This window comes from Lingula anatina, chromosome 6 (assembly GCF_051362555.1).
Source record: "Lingula anatina isolate TDL-2025a chromosome 6, LinAna3.0, whole genome shotgun sequence".
Taxonomy (NCBI): domain Eukaryota; kingdom Metazoa; phylum Brachiopoda; class Lingulata; order Lingulida; family Lingulidae; genus Lingula; species Lingula anatina.
In genome coordinates this window covers 1553477-1574280 of record NC_141772.1, presented here as the reverse complement: position 1 = coordinate 1574280, position 20804 = coordinate 1553477, and the positions used below count along the sequence as shown (strand labels likewise).

General features: G+C 35.6%; 2 protein-coding genes across 4 annotated transcripts in view; both read left to right on the top strand.

Annotated features, from left to right (window-relative positions):
• Positions 1–4: 4 nt before the first annotated feature.
• Positions 5–13964, top strand: LOC106152860 (exportin-T). Of its 3 annotated transcripts, none has more exons than XM_013526596.3 (27): positions 5–146; positions 1165–1261; positions 1768–1853; positions 2225–2281; positions 2799–2868; positions 3274–3492; positions 3792–3875; positions 4153–4422; positions 4799–4878; positions 5126–5321; positions 5638–5700; positions 5929–6000; positions 6311–6439; positions 6771–6842; positions 7099–7218; positions 7543–7637; positions 7957–8128; positions 8534–8676; positions 8931–9216; positions 9462–9651; positions 10132–10199; positions 10549–10597; positions 10911–11026; positions 11249–11296; positions 11508–11579; positions 11837–11890; positions 12217–13964. In XM_013526596.3, exons 2-27 carry the CDS (start codon positions 1199–1201, stop codon positions 12241–12243), a joined length of 2901 nt encoding a protein of 966 aa, XP_013382050.2. In that variant the 5' UTR covers positions 5–146; positions 1165–1198; the 3' UTR covers positions 12244–13964. The 3 variants fall into 3 exon arrangements, with proteins under 3 accessions (XP_013382050.2, XP_013382049.2, XP_086870987.1); XM_013526595.3 differs by having other exon boundaries at positions 24–146; positions 1162–1261; XM_087014861.1 differs by lacking the exon at positions 5–146 and adding an exon at positions 176–471.
• Positions 13965–14537: 573 nt separating this feature from the next.
• LOC106157809 (uncharacterized) overlaps positions 14538–20804 on the top strand; it is a 45358-nt gene continuing 39091 nt past the window's right edge. Inside the window, exons 1-6 of the mRNA XM_087015516.1 lie at positions 14538–15871; positions 16452–16626; positions 17008–17134; positions 18956–19026; positions 19978–20088; positions 20291–20470. Of these exons, the coding sequence (XP_086871642.1) occupies positions 15264–15871; positions 16452–16626; positions 17008–17134; positions 18956–19026; positions 19978–20088; positions 20291–20470 (1272 nt within the window). The 5' untranslated portion in view covers positions 14538–15263. The remainder of the gene's footprint in view (positions 15872–16451; positions 16627–17007; positions 17135–18955; positions 19027–19977; positions 20089–20290; positions 20471–20804) is intronic.

The following is a 20804-nucleotide window of genomic DNA, read 5'->3' as shown; positions in this document are numbered from 1 at the left end:
AAAGGAGACAAAATTGGAGAAATTGTTAAAAATCCCGTCCAAACGAGACTTCAAAGTGTCATGGCAGCCTACGCAGCTGATGAAACGTGGCTGTAATGTTTTGATGCGAACAATGTGCATTTAAGGCGAAGATATACACACTAAAGGTTAGTGCGTCATTGGAGAGCTTTTGATAACATATATCTGTTTATTGTGTTCACCCAGAGATCATTCGGACATGCAAACCTGACTTTAATCAACAATTAATCGCACCGGTTGTCGGCTGTTTTACAACGTGACTTGGTGAATCGGTGAAATGAGGCGAGCTAAGAAAGGCCAGAACAAGCAGTGATAGATTTCGTACGATCACACTTTCTAAATTAGATGCAGTCCGACAATGAAGATACGGTAACTGAAAGGTTGGAAACGCAAATAACTCGGAATGTATTTGCAAGCGCAGATGTTCATGTTAGAGGCGGACCTGTTTGAGGGGTGGGTTCTCCTGTCATACATACTTTGACGGGTTAATGATGTGGGTGGTTTATTTTTTTTTTTTATGTAACTCCATCCATTTTTATCAAGTATTCAGAACTAGATGTCATAACATATTGCTGGTTTTACAGTAAGTTTAGATACTGGAGATCAAAGACCTTCAATTAGCACAAAGTTTTGTGCATTCGTTAGTACTCTAAATTTTGGTTTCTGCTTTACAACCTATATATATTTGTTAACCAACATTGCCAGAGATAAATTGTGGGAGGGTGGCGGTAGGTTTTAATTATCCTTCTAAATTTTTTTCTTTTTTTTTCTGCACTTGTGTCAAGTTGTGTATATGGTGGAGGGAGGTTGTGGTGCTGGAGTGGTGTGGAGAGGGGGTAACAGGATACTTAAATGTCTTACTTACTTATCCTCTTTGAGCCGTGGTGGGCTAATAAGGCTTGTCGGCATCCTCTGTCGTTGTCTTCTATCTTTTGCTGCTGTGCTGGCTTCACTGCCCTCTTTGCTACCCCAGTTCTTGCTGCTTGGATTCTTTGCTTCTTCTCCATGTAATTCATATAAAGAGACATATAGAGACATTTATAGAGACATTTATAGAGAGACATAAACATGTAAGTTATTTTAGGGAAATAATGATATATGTAATACATAAATGATATATATTTACATTGTATGTTATCCCAGCAGGTATCCTGTGTGTGGGGCAGTGTATGGGGCAGTCATGGAGGAGGTGGCGCTGCAAGGGCTGGACCCCCAGGTCAACGATCCTGCCGCTAGGGCTCTCGTAAGTTTCCTTTCATGTTGTTGACCCATTTCCAACATGAAATAGACTACTGAGGGTTTTATACATACTTTGTTACCTTGACTTTCAAAAGCCTTTTTAAAAACATTTGCTTCCTAAACCAAAAAAAAAAAAAAAATGCAACACTTTTGTGTAATCATTTCGGATTTAGAGGAAGAAAATAGATACACTTTTATAGCCCTAGTTGAAATTCAACTTGCAAGTCTCAATTCAGTTTTCCTTGATGATATTGATGTAGTTTCAAATAGTTTTCTAAAATCAGCTCCGAGTTATTTCTACTCTCAACCAATACCTTCATATCAATATATCACAGAAATATAAGAGTGGAAGCAATTGAGATTTTAGTTGCTGTTTTGAAGAAAATATTTATTGCTAGTGAGTGAAAAACACTGCTGATGAAATTCTCCAACTAAGCACTAATAAAATTTCTCAAGTCAAATTTTACTCAAATGCTAAAATTTCATCAGGATTCTCTCTATTCCTTCCAGACGTTGCAGTATTTTGAGCAGCTGAAAGCCTCAGCAGATGGCTGGAGACTTTGTGCTGCTTCTCTGACCTCCGGGAGATATCACAGGTAAGTGCTCTACATGTGTTACCATTTCATTAAAGACTGTCTGTTCTTTTTCTTATGATACACAGACACAGTAGAAGATAAAATTTGTTCTTTTTCAAAAACTCTTATTTTACCTTAGCATCTGCCTGATGACTTTGGTTTTGTTATATGGGAATTATTTTTAATTGATTAACATATGAAGCACAGTATTTAATTCTGACATTGTTTACTAGGAAGTAAAAGTGGAATAAAGACAATAGCTTTAAGTTGATATTATTAAATGTGTTAGATTAATTTTTTATTTATTGATTTTAATCTTGCAAGTTTGTAATATCTAATCCAGATTACTTTTTATTTTGATTTCTGTTTCACACATATATTTTTATTTTCAGCAACGATCACATTCAGTTCTTTTGTTATCAAGTTATTGAACATTTTCTGAAAACAAGGTGCGTAAACCTTCATATTTGTATTTAGAATAATGTTCAGATATTAAATGTGTAATAGAAAAAATGATATCTGTGAATTTGGAAGTTCTAATATTACATATGACATATGTACTCAAATTTTTTATTTATTAAAAATGAACTCTCCCTTTTGATATAATTTTGTGTAACAAATAACTGATTTATTGTCAGTTTTAATATCATGTTATATGCAGTTCATATAATGATATATATCCATTATATAAACCAGTGGTAGGTTTCTTTTTTTCACAAAACAACTTAAGCTTGAAATTAATCTAAACGTTCAGTCCAAAGATTAAAGCCTTCTTTGAACCACGATATATCAGCCTGTTTAATATTAAGAAAGTCTAAAACCAGCATTTAATTGATTCAAAGGTACAACTAGTATTATGTCATCTTGCCCTGAAGTTGACAACATTTTATGGCCTTAAAGTTAAAAAAATGTACCTATTTTTGGGCTTAAGTTCTTCTTTGAGCTCATCCCCTTAATGTGTTGCAGCTATGGCAGCGCCAGCCCTGTTGTTCAACAAGAGTGCAAGACCTTCCTGATGACTGTGCTGCAGTTACAGGTGAGAACACCTTTATGGAGGAAATTATTTTTTTAAGAAGGGTACAAATATGGCCTTCAGAAAGGAGTTTCCTCAATGTACTTATTTTGTTTACATGAAATCATTGTATATTCATCATTTCCTTAGCCAAGACACCACAAAGATATTGTGGAAATTAGTTGGGTAAACTTCAATTAAAATACTGTCTTTAAGTCTGGAGTCTCCTCAATGAACTTGTCTTGTACACATTTCATCATTGTGTATACATCAATTCTAGAGCCAAGACACTGCAAAAAATTAAACATTTCTGCATGGAAATTAGTTTGGTAAACTTAAATAAAACTGTCCTCAAATCATAAGTCTCCTCTATGAGCCTATTTTTTTACACATAAAATCATTACTACATTGTATATACATCAATTCCAGAGCCAAGACACCACAAAGAATAAAACATTTCTGCGTAACAAGGTTGCCCAGGTTCTGTCCTTGGCGTTTGTCTGTGACTATCCTCAGCGCTGGCCGAGCTTCTTCCAGGATTTACTTCAATTGCTGAGCATGGGGCCTCTGGCTGTGGATATGTACCTGAAGGTTCTGGTTGCAATCGACAGTGAGGTGGTTGACAGAGATATTGTCCACACACAGCAGGTATGTATGTTAAAACAGAGTGACGCTTTTTTTTTTTAATTTCACAATTAACTTACTTTTAGAATTACTATACGGTGTAAAAGTAGGATAACAGGGAGTAAGTACTTAATATTAAAACAGCACACTTATCAGATCAATATGATATCTTCAACTGTGATATCTCACCTGGCATAAGACTAAATATCTTTGACAATTATGGGAATAATACAAAGCATTTATGAAGTGACGTGATATTTGAATTGAATTTCCATTGTATAATTGCTGTAAAAAGGTGACTGGTGTTATTTTTATGATTTCAGGAGACAGAGAGGAACACCATGATTAAGGACACCATGAGGGTAGACTGTGTGGCACAGCTGGTGGATTCCTGGTACCAGATCATTGTAAGTGGGTTCACACTGCCCCCTGTGAAAGTTTGTCTCCTTTAACGCTCACTTACGCTTCTCAATCTGTCCTAGAACATAACGTTTTTCTCTTTTAAAGAAAAATGTTCCTTAAATTGAGGACATTGTAAGTGCACAGCTAGATGATGTATTAAATTATTAGATAATAAGTAAATTGAAAGAAAAATGAAGATATGTTTTCTCTACTGTGTGTATAGTTGTACCCTGCTCTGATATAGTGAAGGTGTGGTTTAATATTTAGGACTTTATTTTCCAGACAGGTTACGAATCGTCCAACCCAGAGACTGTATGTCTTTGCCTCGATATAATAGGGAAATACGTATCATGGATTGACATTAACATGATAGCCAATGACAAGTTTGTGGAGGTGCTAATTCGTTTCATGCGCATGAACCTCCTGCGAGAGAGTGCGTGCGACTGTATTCACGAGATCATCAGTAAGGGCATGGACCCAGTAGCCAAGACGAAGTTGATAGAGTCCTTTACTAATGTGCTGGATAGTGCTGGTGTGATACACCCCACAGAGGTATATATTGACAGAGTCTACCGCTTCGCGTGTGTGAATGCACATGCATGGTGGGGGAGGAGGGGGGGGGGTCATCCTTCTTACTTATTTCCCATCCTTTGAATCTACATAGGGAAAGAAGGGGTAATATACTTAGATAATGACATTTCAGGTTTCCTAGTTTGGTAAAGCTATCCCTTCTTGGTTTCTTTTATGTTATTATGAGATTTATCTGAAAAATTTTGACAATTGTGAAGATCTGTTATTTAGCCCCATTTTGCCATTTATTAACTTTGTTAAAAAGCCTGTCATTTGTACCCATATATTTACTTCTCTAATTTAGATTTGTCATGGTTTGATAAGAAAACATTGAGCTTTGTTATATATAATATTTCAGGACGAGGAAGGAGATTTTGTGGCCAAGTTGTCCAAGCTGGTTAATGGGATGGGTCTGCAGCTCATACAGGCCTGGCAAAAGTGAGGGACACTTTTTTTTTATTTTTATTTTTATTTTTATTATTAGTGATTAACATCAAAAATAAAGATTGTTGAAAATGTATCTACTACAGACTATTTAAAAGGAGTACTGCTAATTATTTTTGATAGTCATTTTGATTGCTTGATGTGTAATCTGTCCCAGCATCAGAATATAATCTAGTCCTAGAATCTAATCCTGTGTATTAGTGATTGTAATAATGCAATGAATGTTTTTCACCTGATTCAGGTTGGTCAAGGCGGGGGATAGTGCCAGTTCTAATGTCACTATGCAAGCTTTTGAACATAAGGTGCCATTAATGTTCCGTTTCCTTGGTGACGAGGACGATGATGTGTCCGGGGCCATAATAACATTTGCACACGACTACATCTCCGTGTTGAAACAAGTGAAGACTTTGTCAGAAAAACAGAGACAGAATATTGAGGTGAGCATGTTATGGTTTTTGTGATGTTTTTGTTGTCATTTATTCAATTATAAATTTGATTACTTTGATGAACAAAATGTGGTTATGTTTGCTGTGAACATGATGCCCACTCAAGAAAGCATTATTTTCTCCAAACTGCTTAAGTATTAATTGTTATAACAATGATACTGAAATGCTTGATTTTTCATCATTGATAAACTGCTTGAAAAACTGATTTAGGCAAAGAGTGTTGTTTATTTTAAAAATTGTAGGTCAATTACATGTGCACTCAAATAATAACCCTTTTTAAATAGCATCATTAATATGTATTTTTAAGGGACTGCTGTTTGTTGTTGTGAAGAAATTGAAATATGATGAATCATACAACTTTGATCAAGAGGTAAGAACTACAAGCAACAAGCTGTTAAAATGTACATAAGAACAGATTTTCCTTGTTAATTAATTTCATTAAATTTAACTGAAAATTGCAGGTCCCATTGTAAAAGAAAAAGTGAAGCAGTGTTTACAGTTCCTATACGCTCTCTTATGAACAGCCCATAAATTATTATAATTCTTTGTGTCTATTCAACTATTTTAACAAATAATGTCACATGCATTTATCTTTTAGGGAGAGGAAGAAGCAATGTTTCAAGAATACAGAAAACAGTTAAAAACCATCTTCAATAATCTTGCTCAACTGGTAAGTTTAATATGTTATCTTTCTCATTTATAAATTCTTTGGACTTATTTTACACTGGATAAAATGGAAGAAGTTATATGCACTCTTTTCCATTATATCTCATCTAACATAAAGCTAAATATCTAAGGAAACTATGCAGCATTTGAATAAAAAGTAAAATGTTGAAGTAAATCACGTGATGATTTTCTGACAAGACATGCAAGGCAGGGGTCAGGAATTTTTAGTTTCAGCAGAAAGCTTTCTCTCTTTTCCTCAGTTGCCATGCCAGTCTGTTTCAAGATAATTTTATTTTCATACGTTTTTGTTTCAGGATAACCAGCTGATAGTGGCGGCAGTTCACAGTTTAGTAGCCAGCACTCTTCAGAACTGGAGGAACATGGAGCACCAGGAAGTGGAGGTCGCCATCTATCTGTTGTACATTTTAGGAGAAACTATCCCTGTAAGTATAGAATGATCAAGCCCTGGGGATATATTTACTAAGGTTTTAAACACATAAATTATTGTACCTTAGGAAGTTGATGTAAAAAACTTACTGATCTTATGAAGTTTGCAGTGTTTTCTAGAGTTAGAAAAAGAGAAAAACATATGAGTTGGTATTGCCTGATAAAACTTTAGACTTCAGTCTGTACCGTTAACGGTGGCTCAATATTAGCAGTTATATCGTTTAACTGTAAGCTTTGCTTTATCACATTGATGTCTTGAAGGTTTACATCCTCCTGTGTGATGTGAAAGCACAAAGTATTATTGTAATATGTGGTAATTGTTTTCAGCCCACTCAGGGACCGCAATTCAGAGATGCTAGTCAGTCCAAAACCACGGCGCTCCAAGAAATGATGAGACTGGTGAGCAGTTTACTGTACTCAGTTGAATTTAGATAATAAGTAGGAAAGTAAAAAGAATGAAACTGATTTCTGTGTAAAATTAAAGTTTTATCATCTTTTTTTTTTAACTTAAGCTTTGATTAGTTAATACGCTAGCTATGTCAAGATAAAAAAGTCTCAGATTGATTCTTTAAAAGTGTAATAGTAAGATGCTGAGTTCTTTAATACATATTTTATGAGGATGATGAGGATTTCAGTGATAGAAATCTGGTTTCAGCTTGTCACCTGTGGTGTAAGTCACACCCCCCATACAGCTGTCACCCTGCAGATGTTTGAAACCATCGTCAGATATGAGAAATTCTTCCTGTCTGAGCCACAGCATATCCCTGCAATACTGGTAAGATTTACTGACCTCTTAGTTGTTGACTTTGTAAATGTGTATAGTTAAAGAAATCTTTCACATTGGTGGTATTTAAAAATATATTTGATATTTGTGCAATGTTACTGTTAGTTACTTGGCAACTTAAAAGTGAAACATGTCAGACTTATCATTATCTTTTAAAGATGTGATTTGTAATGTATATGTAAACATTCTGTGAAGCAGAAATCCACAAACATTCATTTATTCTTGATAATGAAATTACTTGACATAAACAACTGGTTCTTTTGTGAATTTGAATAAAAAATAAAGTTAACTACTCTCTTTTTTCCCCCCACGCAGACTGCATTTTTGGATGAGAGAGGTCTACACAACAAGTCCAAGTCTGTCAGGAGCAGAGTATCCTATCTATTTTCTAGATTCATCAAGGGAATTAGGTACTTATTGATCTAATTTATCAGCGCACTGTTAAACGAACATACTACAAAATATACTTGCATCGGGAAAATTGATTCTGTAATAGTTGATTGATTGAAATTTGTGAAGATTGGAGCAAATGTCATAACCAGCACAGTAAGCTGTCACAACTAACACAATCAGTTATCTTAAAAAACAACTGTCACTTTTCATCATCTGACAATTATGTATTTTGTTCTATTTTAATCTGTTGAAAATGTATATTATTATAACATTATGATACAGACCTCTGTTAGAAAATCAGAATTAAAGAAAACAACTTGAATCAATATGATCTAGGGCACATGTCCAGAGCTATGAGAATGTCCAGGAGATCCTGACCCGGATAGCTGATCTGCTGGTCCTGAACACTCCAGACAATGGTCTGCAAATTTCCTTGACCAGTGTGGACAAGCTGTTCATGTATGAGACGGCCGGGACAGTGATAGTCTCGGGTTATTTCCCACCAGAGGTCAGTATAGGGGGCAGTGCATGGTATTCCCCTCCACTTTTTACCTAACTCATATCATCAATTATATCTTTCTTATGCTTAAAAAAACTTGAAAACTTAAAGCACATAAGGCATATTTTTGATTAATGTAAAGATTGTTTTAGTCCAAGGGAGATTTGAAGCATGTGGTGTCTTTTTGCCATCTTATAATTAATTTCATTAAAAGGATTTATCAAAGAATGTGAAAAATTTCTTAGAATGACTCTTAATCAGCAGAGCAACAGGGGATCATTTGGACATTTGTTTAAGTAGGCATGAATCTCAGAATAGTTGCCTTCTTGTTTTATACAACTGATGCAGTATTTAATTTACTCAATTTATACAGTTTTTGATGCAGATTCATTATTTGATTCATTGTTTATTCAGAAAAAGGCAGAGTTGATGAAGGCCCTTCTAGCCCCCATCGTCAGCAAGTTTGACAGTATTTACTCCAAAATGTGTGCAGAGACGGATGAAACAAAACAGTTTGGCTTTGCCCAGTCTCTAAGCCATGCTATGAATTTTGCAAGGTGGGTTATATACGATGGATTTTCAAAAGAATACTTTACTTTACTTTACTTTATTAAAATTGTTTTAAAAGTAGCTTGAAAATGCATATTCATTTGTGGAGTATAGGATCAAAAAGATTCAAGGCCAGACATATTGATAACTGTACTTGTAAAATTTTGATTTTATACAAAATAATACACCTGAAAGTTAAAATCCTATGTAACTCTCCAGCCCTACTAATAATAAAGCTCGAATTCTGTGTTGTGGTTTTCAGTCGTGCCAGTAAAGCCTTCTCCAACCAGCAAACAATGCGACAGTGCAGCTGTGTCGAACCGTTCACAGAGACACTGCAGATCTTCCTGCATGTGCTGAACACCCCGTGTCATCGCCAGCTGCTCCAGACGGGTGTGCGCCAGTACCTGCATCGCATGGTGGTCTGTCTAGAGAGTGAAATTCTCCCCTACGTCCCCCTGGCTATGGAGCAGCTGCTGAAAGACGCGGAGGCCAAAGAGTTGTATGACTTTCTGCCTCTCATGAATCAAGTCATATCCAAGTTCAAGGTCAGTTTGACAGCATTGTTGATGGGTTTTCAATAAAATATTTTTGTGTTGAATATATTTGTACGCAATTATTTGTACAAATCGATGCTTGGATATGACAGTTTGTTCTTCCCCTTGTTTAATAACGTGATAGTTCAATTTTTGATTTTTATTATGAAAAAATGTGAAATCAAGATTCCACCTCTATCCATTTAGCACAGGTTTATTCAGAGATGAAATTCAAAGTTACACATTTATTTTTACAGAAAGAAATTGTCCCCTTTCTCCAACAAATCTTCATGCCTGTGGTGACCACTATCTTCCAAGCTCTCAACAAGCCCTCTGACCAGTTGGATCAGATAGCAGCCGCAGAGAAGAAATTACTGCACAAAGGATACTTTGGTTTCATCAGTACTATTTTAAACCAAGATGTAGCAGAAATATTAACTCTACAAGGTGAGATTTGCTGAACTGGTCATTTATGACAGAGCTAGAAACATAGGAATAAAATGCTATAATTTCAGCAGAATTGTTTTAAAGAGAAAGCTGAAAGTCTAAATTACAAAGTTGAACACTAGTAAGGAGATAGTTATATTTAGTGACATTAAAAATGGACATCTGTATGTTTGTAGATATTGAAATTTTGGCTTTGATTAGTTGAACTAGAAGTGTACTGAACAGATAAATCTCATAACAAATGTCAATGATTATCTAGTGTTACTTACTTCATGGGTGATGAAGTTGATAGTGGGATGAAAAGAGAGTTGCCTGGTTTACAATGAGTCGGAATGTTTATAACATCATGTTAACAGTTATATGATTTTATGAGTTATAATATTGCCATTATAGGAACAAAAGTGAAAATAAAATTAAATGATAACCATTAGATTAATAAAAAAGAATTATAATAATAACGTTAAATTTCTTTTCTTCCAGAGAGCCACAATTTATACAATATATTGGTCACAGTGGTACAAGGTGCCATGGACTTTCCTGATCCTTCTGTAAGTTATGGTTCATAAAATATCTATCAGATATACTCAACTTTTAAACTAGAATTTTACTCTAGTACAACCCAAGATACATCAGTAATAGTCTTGACTCTGAATTGATATGCACCAAAATAATTTCTTAAGTTTTTTTCAAGCTGTACTCTGAAAATTTGGTCTAACAGTAGTGGGAGGAAATTCTTATATGTCTCACATTTGGATATGGGTGATTAAAAAGTCTTTGTTTTGTGAGGAATTGAAGGGCATTTATGTTTATATAAACCATATTGTGTCATCTGATGGAACAAGATATTCATTATACCATGTATTTCAGTTGTCTTATTTATTTCTCTCTTTATTTTAGGCACAAAAGTTGTGTTTTCAGATTTTAAAGAAAACAATAGAACTTTGGGGTATGTATATGGTTTAGTTTGACCATTGCTACCACATTGTATATTATTAAAATTTTCAAATTCTTCAGTGCAAGGAAATTTGTTGTAGATGTTAGTTTTTTTTTATTATTTTATTTTATTTTATTTTATTTTATTTTATTTTTTTTTGACCAGTTGTAAAGCTATTGCTTGAAGCACAGCTTGATTTTATACGAAATCCATATTTTGACTTGGCAGAGTTATGACTTGTTTTCAACATGAAAATTGTGATGTTAAGTCATTTAAATGGTTTTGTAAGTTCAAAATGTAATAAAAAGTTCTGCATTCTTTTTAGGTGACCCTGGAAGCTTGTCGGGTTTTGAAGATTTTATTTACAAAAATGTTGTCCCAGCTTGTTTTATGGCTCCCATGAAGAGCACATTTGACCTGAAGGATGCACAGACTGTATTGGTGAGTGCTGCCATCTGTTGATGAAGTTAAACACAAAAGTGTTCATTGGAATAAAGTCTGTCATAAATTTCAAGCATGTTACAGATTTTATGACTATAACTTAATTTGATATATGAAAGGGGAATGTAGTATTTTTTTTAATGTGTTTCTAAGTAACAATAATATACTTGATATTAAAAAGAAGAAGGGAGTAAAAGCATAAAACATTTTTTTAATTTTCAGGCTTTAGGGGAAAGTGGATTGGTGCTTAAGACTGTTTTGGAAAAAAGGGTATGTGTAATTTAATTATTATTTTCTTATAAATTATATTTTGTTTTTGATAGTGATATTGCCATCCAGAGTGATAATAATATGAATGTGCAACTACGATATTTTATGATTTTGAGGCAACTTGTGGTGTTTTTATTTTCTTTGTTTTATATTTTGCCAAGCTAATCTCTGAAGTGTGCTATCCATATTATATACAATCTCTATCCAACAGGGTGATGAGTTTGTTGTTTTCCTGCAAACCAAATATCTCCCAGAGGTCAATATGACTCCAGAAAATATTCAGGTGGGTAGTCATGATGCTGTGATATTTATTTATGTGGTCAGTCATGATTCTGATAATCCTCTCAATGGCTGGAGTGACGATGGGCTGTAGAATTTATTGCCTCTGTCTCAATCTCGAAACATTTTGCGAACTGCTTCCATTTCTACGCCAGGTTCTATTAGGCCTAGCTCTTAAAGTTGTGAATAACAAGAATGCAAAGAATGAAATGTAACACACATAGTTGGTGTGTAATATAAAGATATCCTAAATTTTTCCAGGAATACACAGAAGCTTTGAAGTCGGACCCAAAAATATTCAAATCATATTTAAAGGTGAGTGACAGAAGCAGGGCTGTAGGGAGGTGGGTGTGGAGAGTGTTTGTGTGTGTGTAGGGGTGGGAGATGGGGGGGTGGGGGCAAAAGAAGTGGTCTTCTTGGAGATCTTTTTAGTGGTGATGGATTTCATTTGTAACAAACATGTACAAGTCTTAATTTTTTTCAAATTATAAGATCAAAACTGTGCTGGGTACAAATGTGTTGATTGTGGCATTGCATTAATTTTTATAAACAAAAGCTTTACTTTTACTTGATAGTTACACTTGTTAATTGAGCATTCTCCTTACAAGAATTGAAGTTATTTATCTAATATTCTATTCCAGGCATTCTTTGCAAGGTTTAAATCCTGACCGAGGCAGGGACACCTCTCCATAAAGCCATCATGCATTGTATATAGACCATTGATAATCATATCATCGTGCCACAAGCCCAGTTCCAAGATACATGTTTAGGAATTCTAGGGACCTTTAAGTCAGTAGGATTATCTTACATTCTGAGAGAACCATCTGTATGACCATGGAGATGCCATTGGACACATCAAGTTTTGTTTACTTGGATTGCTAGTTAAACTAGAACTGAGATGTTCTTGCGAAAAATTTTATTTTGTGATGGTTAATTTATTTTGAAATGCCTTCAGAGGAATTTGTGTCAATTTAGTTTTTATATAATTTATTATTTTTATTTATTTATTTTTTTTTTAGTGTTTGAGCCATTTAGGGTCATTCTTGAATTGCTGATCTTAATATTTATTGTAGTCATACATAGCTAGATGAAGTAAATCAAAACATTGATGTGTATCAAAGGCAAAAGCTTAAGTATTTTGAAAGAATTCCGTAGATCAGAATATAGTCAGGGTTAGGCTGAAATTTCCTGTATGATAGTAATCTCGGCTATTTCATATCGAATATGACTTGTTTCAGGGAACAAAGTGCCAGTAACTTCAGTTGGACAGATTGAAAAAAATTCAGATTTTTGTTGTTCGTTTTTCTACCAGATATTGAGCCATAAATTATCATGTGGCAGCATGGCATGATATTTATGATAATAGCAGTGATATTTTGTTGAAATTGGATGCCCTTAGAGGAATTGAAAGTATATAAAATTTGAACTTTTTCCATCCACCTGATGGAAAAGAATTTTCATAAGTAATTTGTACTGAAAAATAATATAAAATACTTGGATATATTGCCTCAAGATTTGTACTGCTCTTTGGTTAAAAGCTTTATGTGGAGTTGAGAAAAAGTTAAAATTACATTAATTTATTCTTTTACATGATTGTGTTGATTTAAGACTGGTTTTATTTTTCAGGAATTTAAATGTTTGAAACTTAACATCTGAGACGAAGTAATAGTGCTTTTGGAGTTTTTCACAGTTTTTTTTATCTGTTATCTAGTTAAAGAAAAAGGATTTTTCTTTACTTGTTTTAAGTATCACAATTGTCAGGTCAAAGCTTTTAAAGTTTTTTGTTGTCAGACACACTATTGTCATTGAAGTTTTCTTTGTTAAAATAAGATCACACAATTCGTTTCATTGGCTTTTTAAAAGTATTTATCACTGATAATTTTCCCCTTCAAAGCAGAGTTGTTGACTCTTTTTAATTTTCAAGGTGCAATAAAATACATCAGGTGGGAGGGGGGTGTGACATGGCTTTTACACCTCTGAAACGCGAATACTGCTTTATGTATTTAAAAAGATATCTCATTTGAAATTCCCAACTGTCATGTAATAAGCCGAAGCGGTCAGTGTCAGGTTCAGCGAAGACTCGCCGGCTGCTTTATGCATTTTAAGTTATAATATCGGTTTCTTCAAATATTCTTGGAATATTCGGATAGTAGTATCCCGGATTTTAGTTGTTATTTGAAGAAACAATTATTGTAACATTAACAATCAAGGTAGCCAGTTAGTATAAATAAGAAAGGAGGGCACATTGCTGTTTTTGGATCAATCAATGAACACGTGACCTTGCTCCATATTGTACTATTATTATTATTAAACGGCAGTCTGGAACATTAACTTGAAAGCGCATGTGCTTCTGTTTATTTTTACTAATTGGAATAAAATTCTATAATTACTCGTTTTCGTCTCTTTTTCTAGTTCAAATAGTTCAACGTTACAGTGTCTGCGGCATTTTCAGAGGACTACGAGAGAGTTCCTATGAATTATCATGGAAATAGAGAAGGTTGAAGGAAGAGGCGTGACTTGCCGACTGCCGTCGATTTAGTAATAATACGACATCACATGGGACACACTGATGTAAGGCGTGAGTGGTTAGTGCAGCGCTTCTAGTTCATACTCCTTTCCTGTACGAGGCCTGATCAAATGGTGAAATGACAGTTCGTTTTGCTGAACAGTGTGAAATTCAAATTTTCAAGCCTAATTTAAATTGCTCAAATTATGACAGCAAATGAGGCGAAAAGAAAATGGTTAAAATGATGCGTACGAGGTGAGAGTAGCGTCCCTGATCGCAATGTTCGAAGTCATCCACATATCATTAAAATGTTAAAGAGAACATATTACTGTGATAGAACTGCTACTAAATGATGCGACAAGAACACCCTGACATTTAAATAGCGCCCTCAGTGATTAAAAGAACGACAAAAAAAAAAAAAAAAAAAAAAAAAAAAAAAAAACGGTAAAAGAGGGGTGGGGGCGAAGGGACGCGCTCACCGAGTTCTACATATAAATTGTCCACGGCAGGTGTGTTTGGTAAATGCTCACCTGGATAAACTGGACACGATTTCTCCTTCCTTGTATTTCGGACTAATAGCACTTAATAATTGAGTTTCTACCGCCGGAGAGATAAAGCGGATTAGCGCGCTGCTTAAACAGCTACAAACAGAGCCGCGTAATGATATAGACATTCACCTGCAAATAACAAGTCAAGTTTTTTCCAGATAACAAGTACTTTTCACAATTTCAAAAACAGCCAACAGGAAAAGAAATATCCCAGGTGAACCAATGCAAACGAATGCCCGACAAAAATGACAGAATTTATTGTTTGTCTTAAGACGAAAAATCGGTAGATTAGGAAGTATTGCTACAAGCATGCCACAGACCTTAGTCTTGGAAAGAGGCAAGTTTTCTCATTCGTACGTTTATTTTCCAAACATTGATAATATATTCCCGGCAACCCTCACGACGCTTGGACAAACTGGGCAAAACAACCCATCAAGGTAACTAAGTAGCATTTAAACTTGCGTCACGAATTAATATAGCGCGACGCTTTTCCGAAACTTTCGCGGTGCGAAGAACAAAGGATTTTGTATTTCGTTCTTAAAATCGACAAGAAATCATATACAAAATACAAGCTAAGAGCTTAAACCCTAGGACAGCGACTGGGAAAGGAATCCCTGGGAAGCCTTCAAAAACTATGAAGCTTTTCGCGGCACTTTTCCTGGCCGTGGTACTCTATGGCGATGTCACGGCGGGGAACATACCAGATGCAAACGTGGTCAAAAACACCTGGGTCCCGAGCCTGAGTTCCAGGATGACCAACTTCGCAGAGAAGCAGCTAGGGTCTCTACAGCTACAGAGGCTGTACGACCAGAGAGTCATGTACAAGACACAGCGGGTGGATGGTCAGGCCAAGATCGACGAACTGGTCAAGAAACTTGACGACAGGCTGCAACAGGCCACGACCAACCTTGCGGCCATGCAACGGAAGATTCAGGGGTTGAACATGGTTCACGTGCCAGTGTCCCTCCCTGGGTGCTGTCAGGCGCCGAACCCAGGGAAAATTAACTCCCGATTTAAACAAATCGTGAGTGATCCCTTTCAAAAAGGCTGCGCTGAAATCCAAGACTCCACCAAAGGGTTTTTATGGCCCATGATGAAAACGGAACTGGATGCAAACCTGCAAAATACAAAACCGCTGACTTGGCAGTATTATGGAGACAAGTATGGCAACTACTACCAGTACCCCACCGGTGTCCACTCCAAGTTCTGTCCAGCGGGGAATTACGATGACCACAGATTTAGGTGGGTTCAGAGCACCATGATTGTTCTCCTACGAACGTGAATATTTCAATCTCAAAATCTAGATTGGTTTTTAAAATACTGATGGTTCGGCTAAAGACAGAAAAGGTCGGGGGGGGGGGGGGGGGGGGGGGGAGTTAAGTTTAGTGAGGTATTCTAAGGAAATATTGGCCTAAAGATATAATTTTCGTTAGTTTTCCGTCAACTCCAATGAAATACTCTGCTGCTGATTGGTGGTTGAATGTGAATTACACTTTAAATGACTTGAGAATACCATTCTGGTCTAAAATTAAATAAATCAATCAATTATAAAAAGAAAGAAAAAACGGGTGCCATAATGGCTAAAATCAAAAGGCAGTAAGTCCTAGTATATGTAGTTATTATGACAAAAAAATTGTGTAGCTGAGAAAGTATTTTCTACAAGTGAAAACAGTTTGATCCTATCATGAACGCTAGACCAAAGTTTTGATAGAAACATTTGAAAAACACGTCTGATTTTGGGATTGGCGAGCACGTAGACAGGTACACAGTTGAGCTACTGACAAGATATTCACTGTAAAAATTACTTCATTTGTTGCATTAGGAACTGGTACGTGAATACAGCATCACCAAAGAAGAAGAACCTGGTGATTATTGTGGACGAGAGCTTCTCCATGGACCGTCAGGTGGACTTTTTTGACTTTAATTCCCCAACGCGTCTTGAGATTGCCAAGGAGGCCGCTAAGACTGTACTGCAAACTCTGAGTTCAGACGACTGGGTGATTTATATTTATATTTATTTATATTAAAATGAAATAATTTTTAGAAAAACGAATGTTCCATTTTAATGATCCACAGTCTTTACCTTTATTTAATGATTTTTCTGCTGACTTAATCACATTTAAAAAGGGAAATTTTTGTGATTCGATTCAAAATTAACATTCTTTCAGTAATTATAAAGATCCAGTGAAGCTTCTTTAGACTTTTATTTATCTCTCAGTATCTTTGTTGTGTTGTGAGCTATTACTGTACTCAGTGGTTTCCAGTGTGTTTGACAAAATATACAGTGTCAAGAGTACATAAATATGTAATAAGGATTTACCCCTGTCACATACATGATTTTATGTATTTGTTTCTTTATAAGGTATTGTTTGTTATAGGTGGGCACTGTAGCATTCAGTGATTATGCCAGGAGTCCTCCCGGCTGCTTTGGAGACCATGTGGCCCAAGCCAATGATATCAACAAGCAACACTTGGTGAAGTTTATTGATGATATCAAGCCTATGTGTGAGTGAGCATATCAGCTTTTAAGCTGATTATGTATTGATTATGACTTGACATGACATACATGAAATGACTTAAGTGTGACATAACATTCATGACATTGGCATACATGGCAACAGGGTAGCCTCTACCAGGGCAGCAGTTATTAATTATACTGTGGACATTTTTTTTGCTGAGGCGACATCAGACCAAAATAACTGTAGTCTTATATTTATCTAGAGAAATATCTGTGAATATCTGTGAAAAATCAATCTGTCGCCCTGGTAGAGATTAGCAACAGGGTGCAGCTAGATCAGGATTTTTACTCACACTCGCCAGAGTTGTCAAGTTGGCCGAAAATTGCACTTTTACACATAGTACACCATGCCATGACATACACTGCATGACACTCATGCCATGACAAGTAACATGACATACATGTCGCGAAGTGTGACATGACATACATGACATTATATATATATGACATGTGACATGATTTGACATGACAGTTTAAGATATTTTAACTCCCCCCCCCCCCCCCCCCCCCCCCCCCAAATCACATTGGTTTGAAGTTTTCTAATGCCAGATTGGAATTAGTATTTGTCTTGAAAGTGAGTTATCTGGTAAATTTATAATAAATGTGCAAGTAATAGTTTCTAAATTAGAGATGATATTTGTGACTAGTAATTTAGAGAATTACAGAAGAAAATAAATTAAACATTGTAATGGATGATATTACAATTATTATTTCACATTTCTTTATTTCATTGTCACAAGCTTCTTCATTTCAGCCTCTACAATGTATTCATCTGGACTTAATAAGGCATTTACTATGCTTGAAAACGGAAAGAAAAAGAATTTGGTTGGTCCTTGTGATATGTGTGTGTTTTATGTGTTGAAATGTTGGCTTCGGGAGCTGGGAATATACTGGCAATGAGAATATATTTACTATTTCTATCCCATCCATGTCAGAATTACTAGTATGTACACAAACACATATACTCACTACAGGAACACTCACACAGTGCTTGACATTAGCAGTTTTCACTCACTTTAGTTGCTGTTGGTCACAACCAGGCCTGGATTGGTTGCTCTGCTCTGAATTAGGAATTTCAAAATTGAAAGTAAAATTTAGTTTGAGACAATTTTCCCTTGATTTTATTCGCCAGCTCCCAGAAAAAAGTTCATTTTTTCCCAAAGTTTCATCTGTCAATAAATAATATTCACTTAAACTACAAGTTTTATATATCTAGGAAAAAATTACAACACATTCACATGCCTATATACATGCCACAAACTCGCAAACAATCAAAATGCCTGGGTACAGTAAAATTGCGTTTTTTGCACACATCAATTTTGTACCATTTTGCATTGGGCTGCATGATTTCTGGATTGCTTCTGTGTGAACTGTCTTTGTTCCTGTTGTTATTGCATGTGCCAGGAGTGGATGCTTCACATGAAACCAGCCACCTTGGCTTTCTGTGTCGTCTCACTGGGCCTGTTCAGACACTGACAAAGTTGAACCGAAAAATTGGGCAGACTTGTGTTATCTGACAGCCAGATCCAATTGAGGTCTCTGAGGCCCAGTAGGGCTTCCATTCTTTAAAAATTTCAAATTAAATTTTATTAAAAATATCTTTAATGGACCTCTGCCATCAGTGACCTTTGGATACTCAATATTTTAAATCATGGTATAGTGATCTGGTTGTACGTGAGTCACAGAGTGAAAGAGTTTGCCCAATTTTATGCCTACAACAGCCTGTGTCAGATCAGACCTATTGTCTTGAATTTCTTGCTGGATTTGCAGACCATTGCTATACATGTTTGTGTTTTTGTCTGTTGCAGCTTCAACAATTTATGCCTCCGGACTTGAAAGAGCTTTTGAGAACTTGTTCAAAGCTAAAACTGCCAACCCGGTAGGGTGCCTTTTTAAGTACTCTGTCTTCCATCTTCTACATAAACACAGAAGTACTACAATGATTCTGAATATTAGAATACTATAAATCTCATTTCTTTTGGAAAACAATGTGTAAAGTCTGTCTGGCATTTAATAGGTGAGGAATAAGGTTATGGAAAATAGTTGGCATTATGCTTAAGCTAAAAATGAACTAGTTTCAGAAACTTTCTAGATTTCTGTTCATGCAGATATCTAATTGATCCACTTATGAAGGTGGTGAAATATATTTGAAGAATTTACTGACCTTTAAAGAAGACAAATCTAAGACATATTGGTATCAAAATCAGGGACTATAATTTTTTCTTACCTGTTTGAATATAAATCAATATGGAGAATATTATGTATAATATTTTGCAGTACCTAATGAACATTTTGGATGCTTACGTCATTCAAGCTCTTTTGATAAAATATCAACTTTACAGCATTAATTTTTGGCATGTGACTCCCCCTTTCCTTTACATCTTTGAAAAGAGCCCATTGTGTATTTTCACTGAAATAAGCTGGTGATTGTCCTTTTTTTTTTTTTTACAAACAAACGCCATTGCATGTTAGTAGGCATTTCTTTCCAGCTTAAACAAATTGGATTCTTTTGTCTTTACTGTTCATGCTTTTGATGTTGGAATATTTTTATGTAAATGATACAAACACTTAATTATTTGTACAAGTAACTAACATTCACAAAATTAGTTCAAGGATTATGACAGATGGTTAATTTGTCTGAAAAGTGGCATTTAAATAGGTTATCTTTGCAAATTAAATTTGTACCTTAGTGCTTAGAAGTTCTTTGAGTTTGAAACATACTTTAAGCTTCATTTTATTCTTTGATAACAAAATCTTTATGTGTTTGAGAAATGCATGGGCTTAAAAATTGATTCTCTTACTTTAATGTGCCTAATATTTTTTCCCTCAGCAACAATTTGAGAACTCTCTGGACATGATCTTGTTCCTGACAGATGGCGCTCCCAAGGACAAACCAAGGTCAAAGGTCATGGAAGCCATTGTGGACGGGCAGAAGAAAATGGTGTGGGGCTTAATTATCGTCAATTTTCTAAAATGTCTTTTTGAAAAACTGATTTGGTACATCATGTGCTAACAATAACCAACAATGATTTAATTAAGTATTCAATTCATATTAAGACCAAAGTTAAATATAATATATACAGTATATTAGTTACATTTTCATGACTTTCATTTTTTAAACCTTTCATTTCATTACTATTCAGAACAACACTGTCCATCTTCTTCTGTATGGCTTTGGTGATGATGTAGCCAGGGATTTCACTTCGCAACAGTTTCTGCTCAACATGGCTGACCAGAACCAGCGTAAAGTCAAATACACCAGCACCATCAGGAGCAGGACTCAGGGACTCGTTACCAAACACCTTGTTGGAGAAAAGTGGGATGTGAGTATGACTGTGGAGGTAGAAATTAAGAGGGGAGGAGGGGGTAAGGAGTGAAGGAGGAGGTTGGGAAAGCAAAGACAAGGAGAAGAATGAGGTAGAGGTTTAGGAGAAGGTAGGGGTAGAAGGCAATAGGTGGAAGATGGGGAGGTGGGGGAGTGAGAATTAAGGAAGTATAGGAGGAGGAGGATAATGAAGTAGAGGGAGGTAGAGGAGGAGTTCTAATGGAGGAAGGATATGGATGAAGAAATAAAGGGGGTAGTTAAGGGAGGAGGTGGGGAGGGGGGAAGTTGGGGAAGAGGAGGTAGTGGGAGCAGGGTGCTTCAAGTTCAGATTC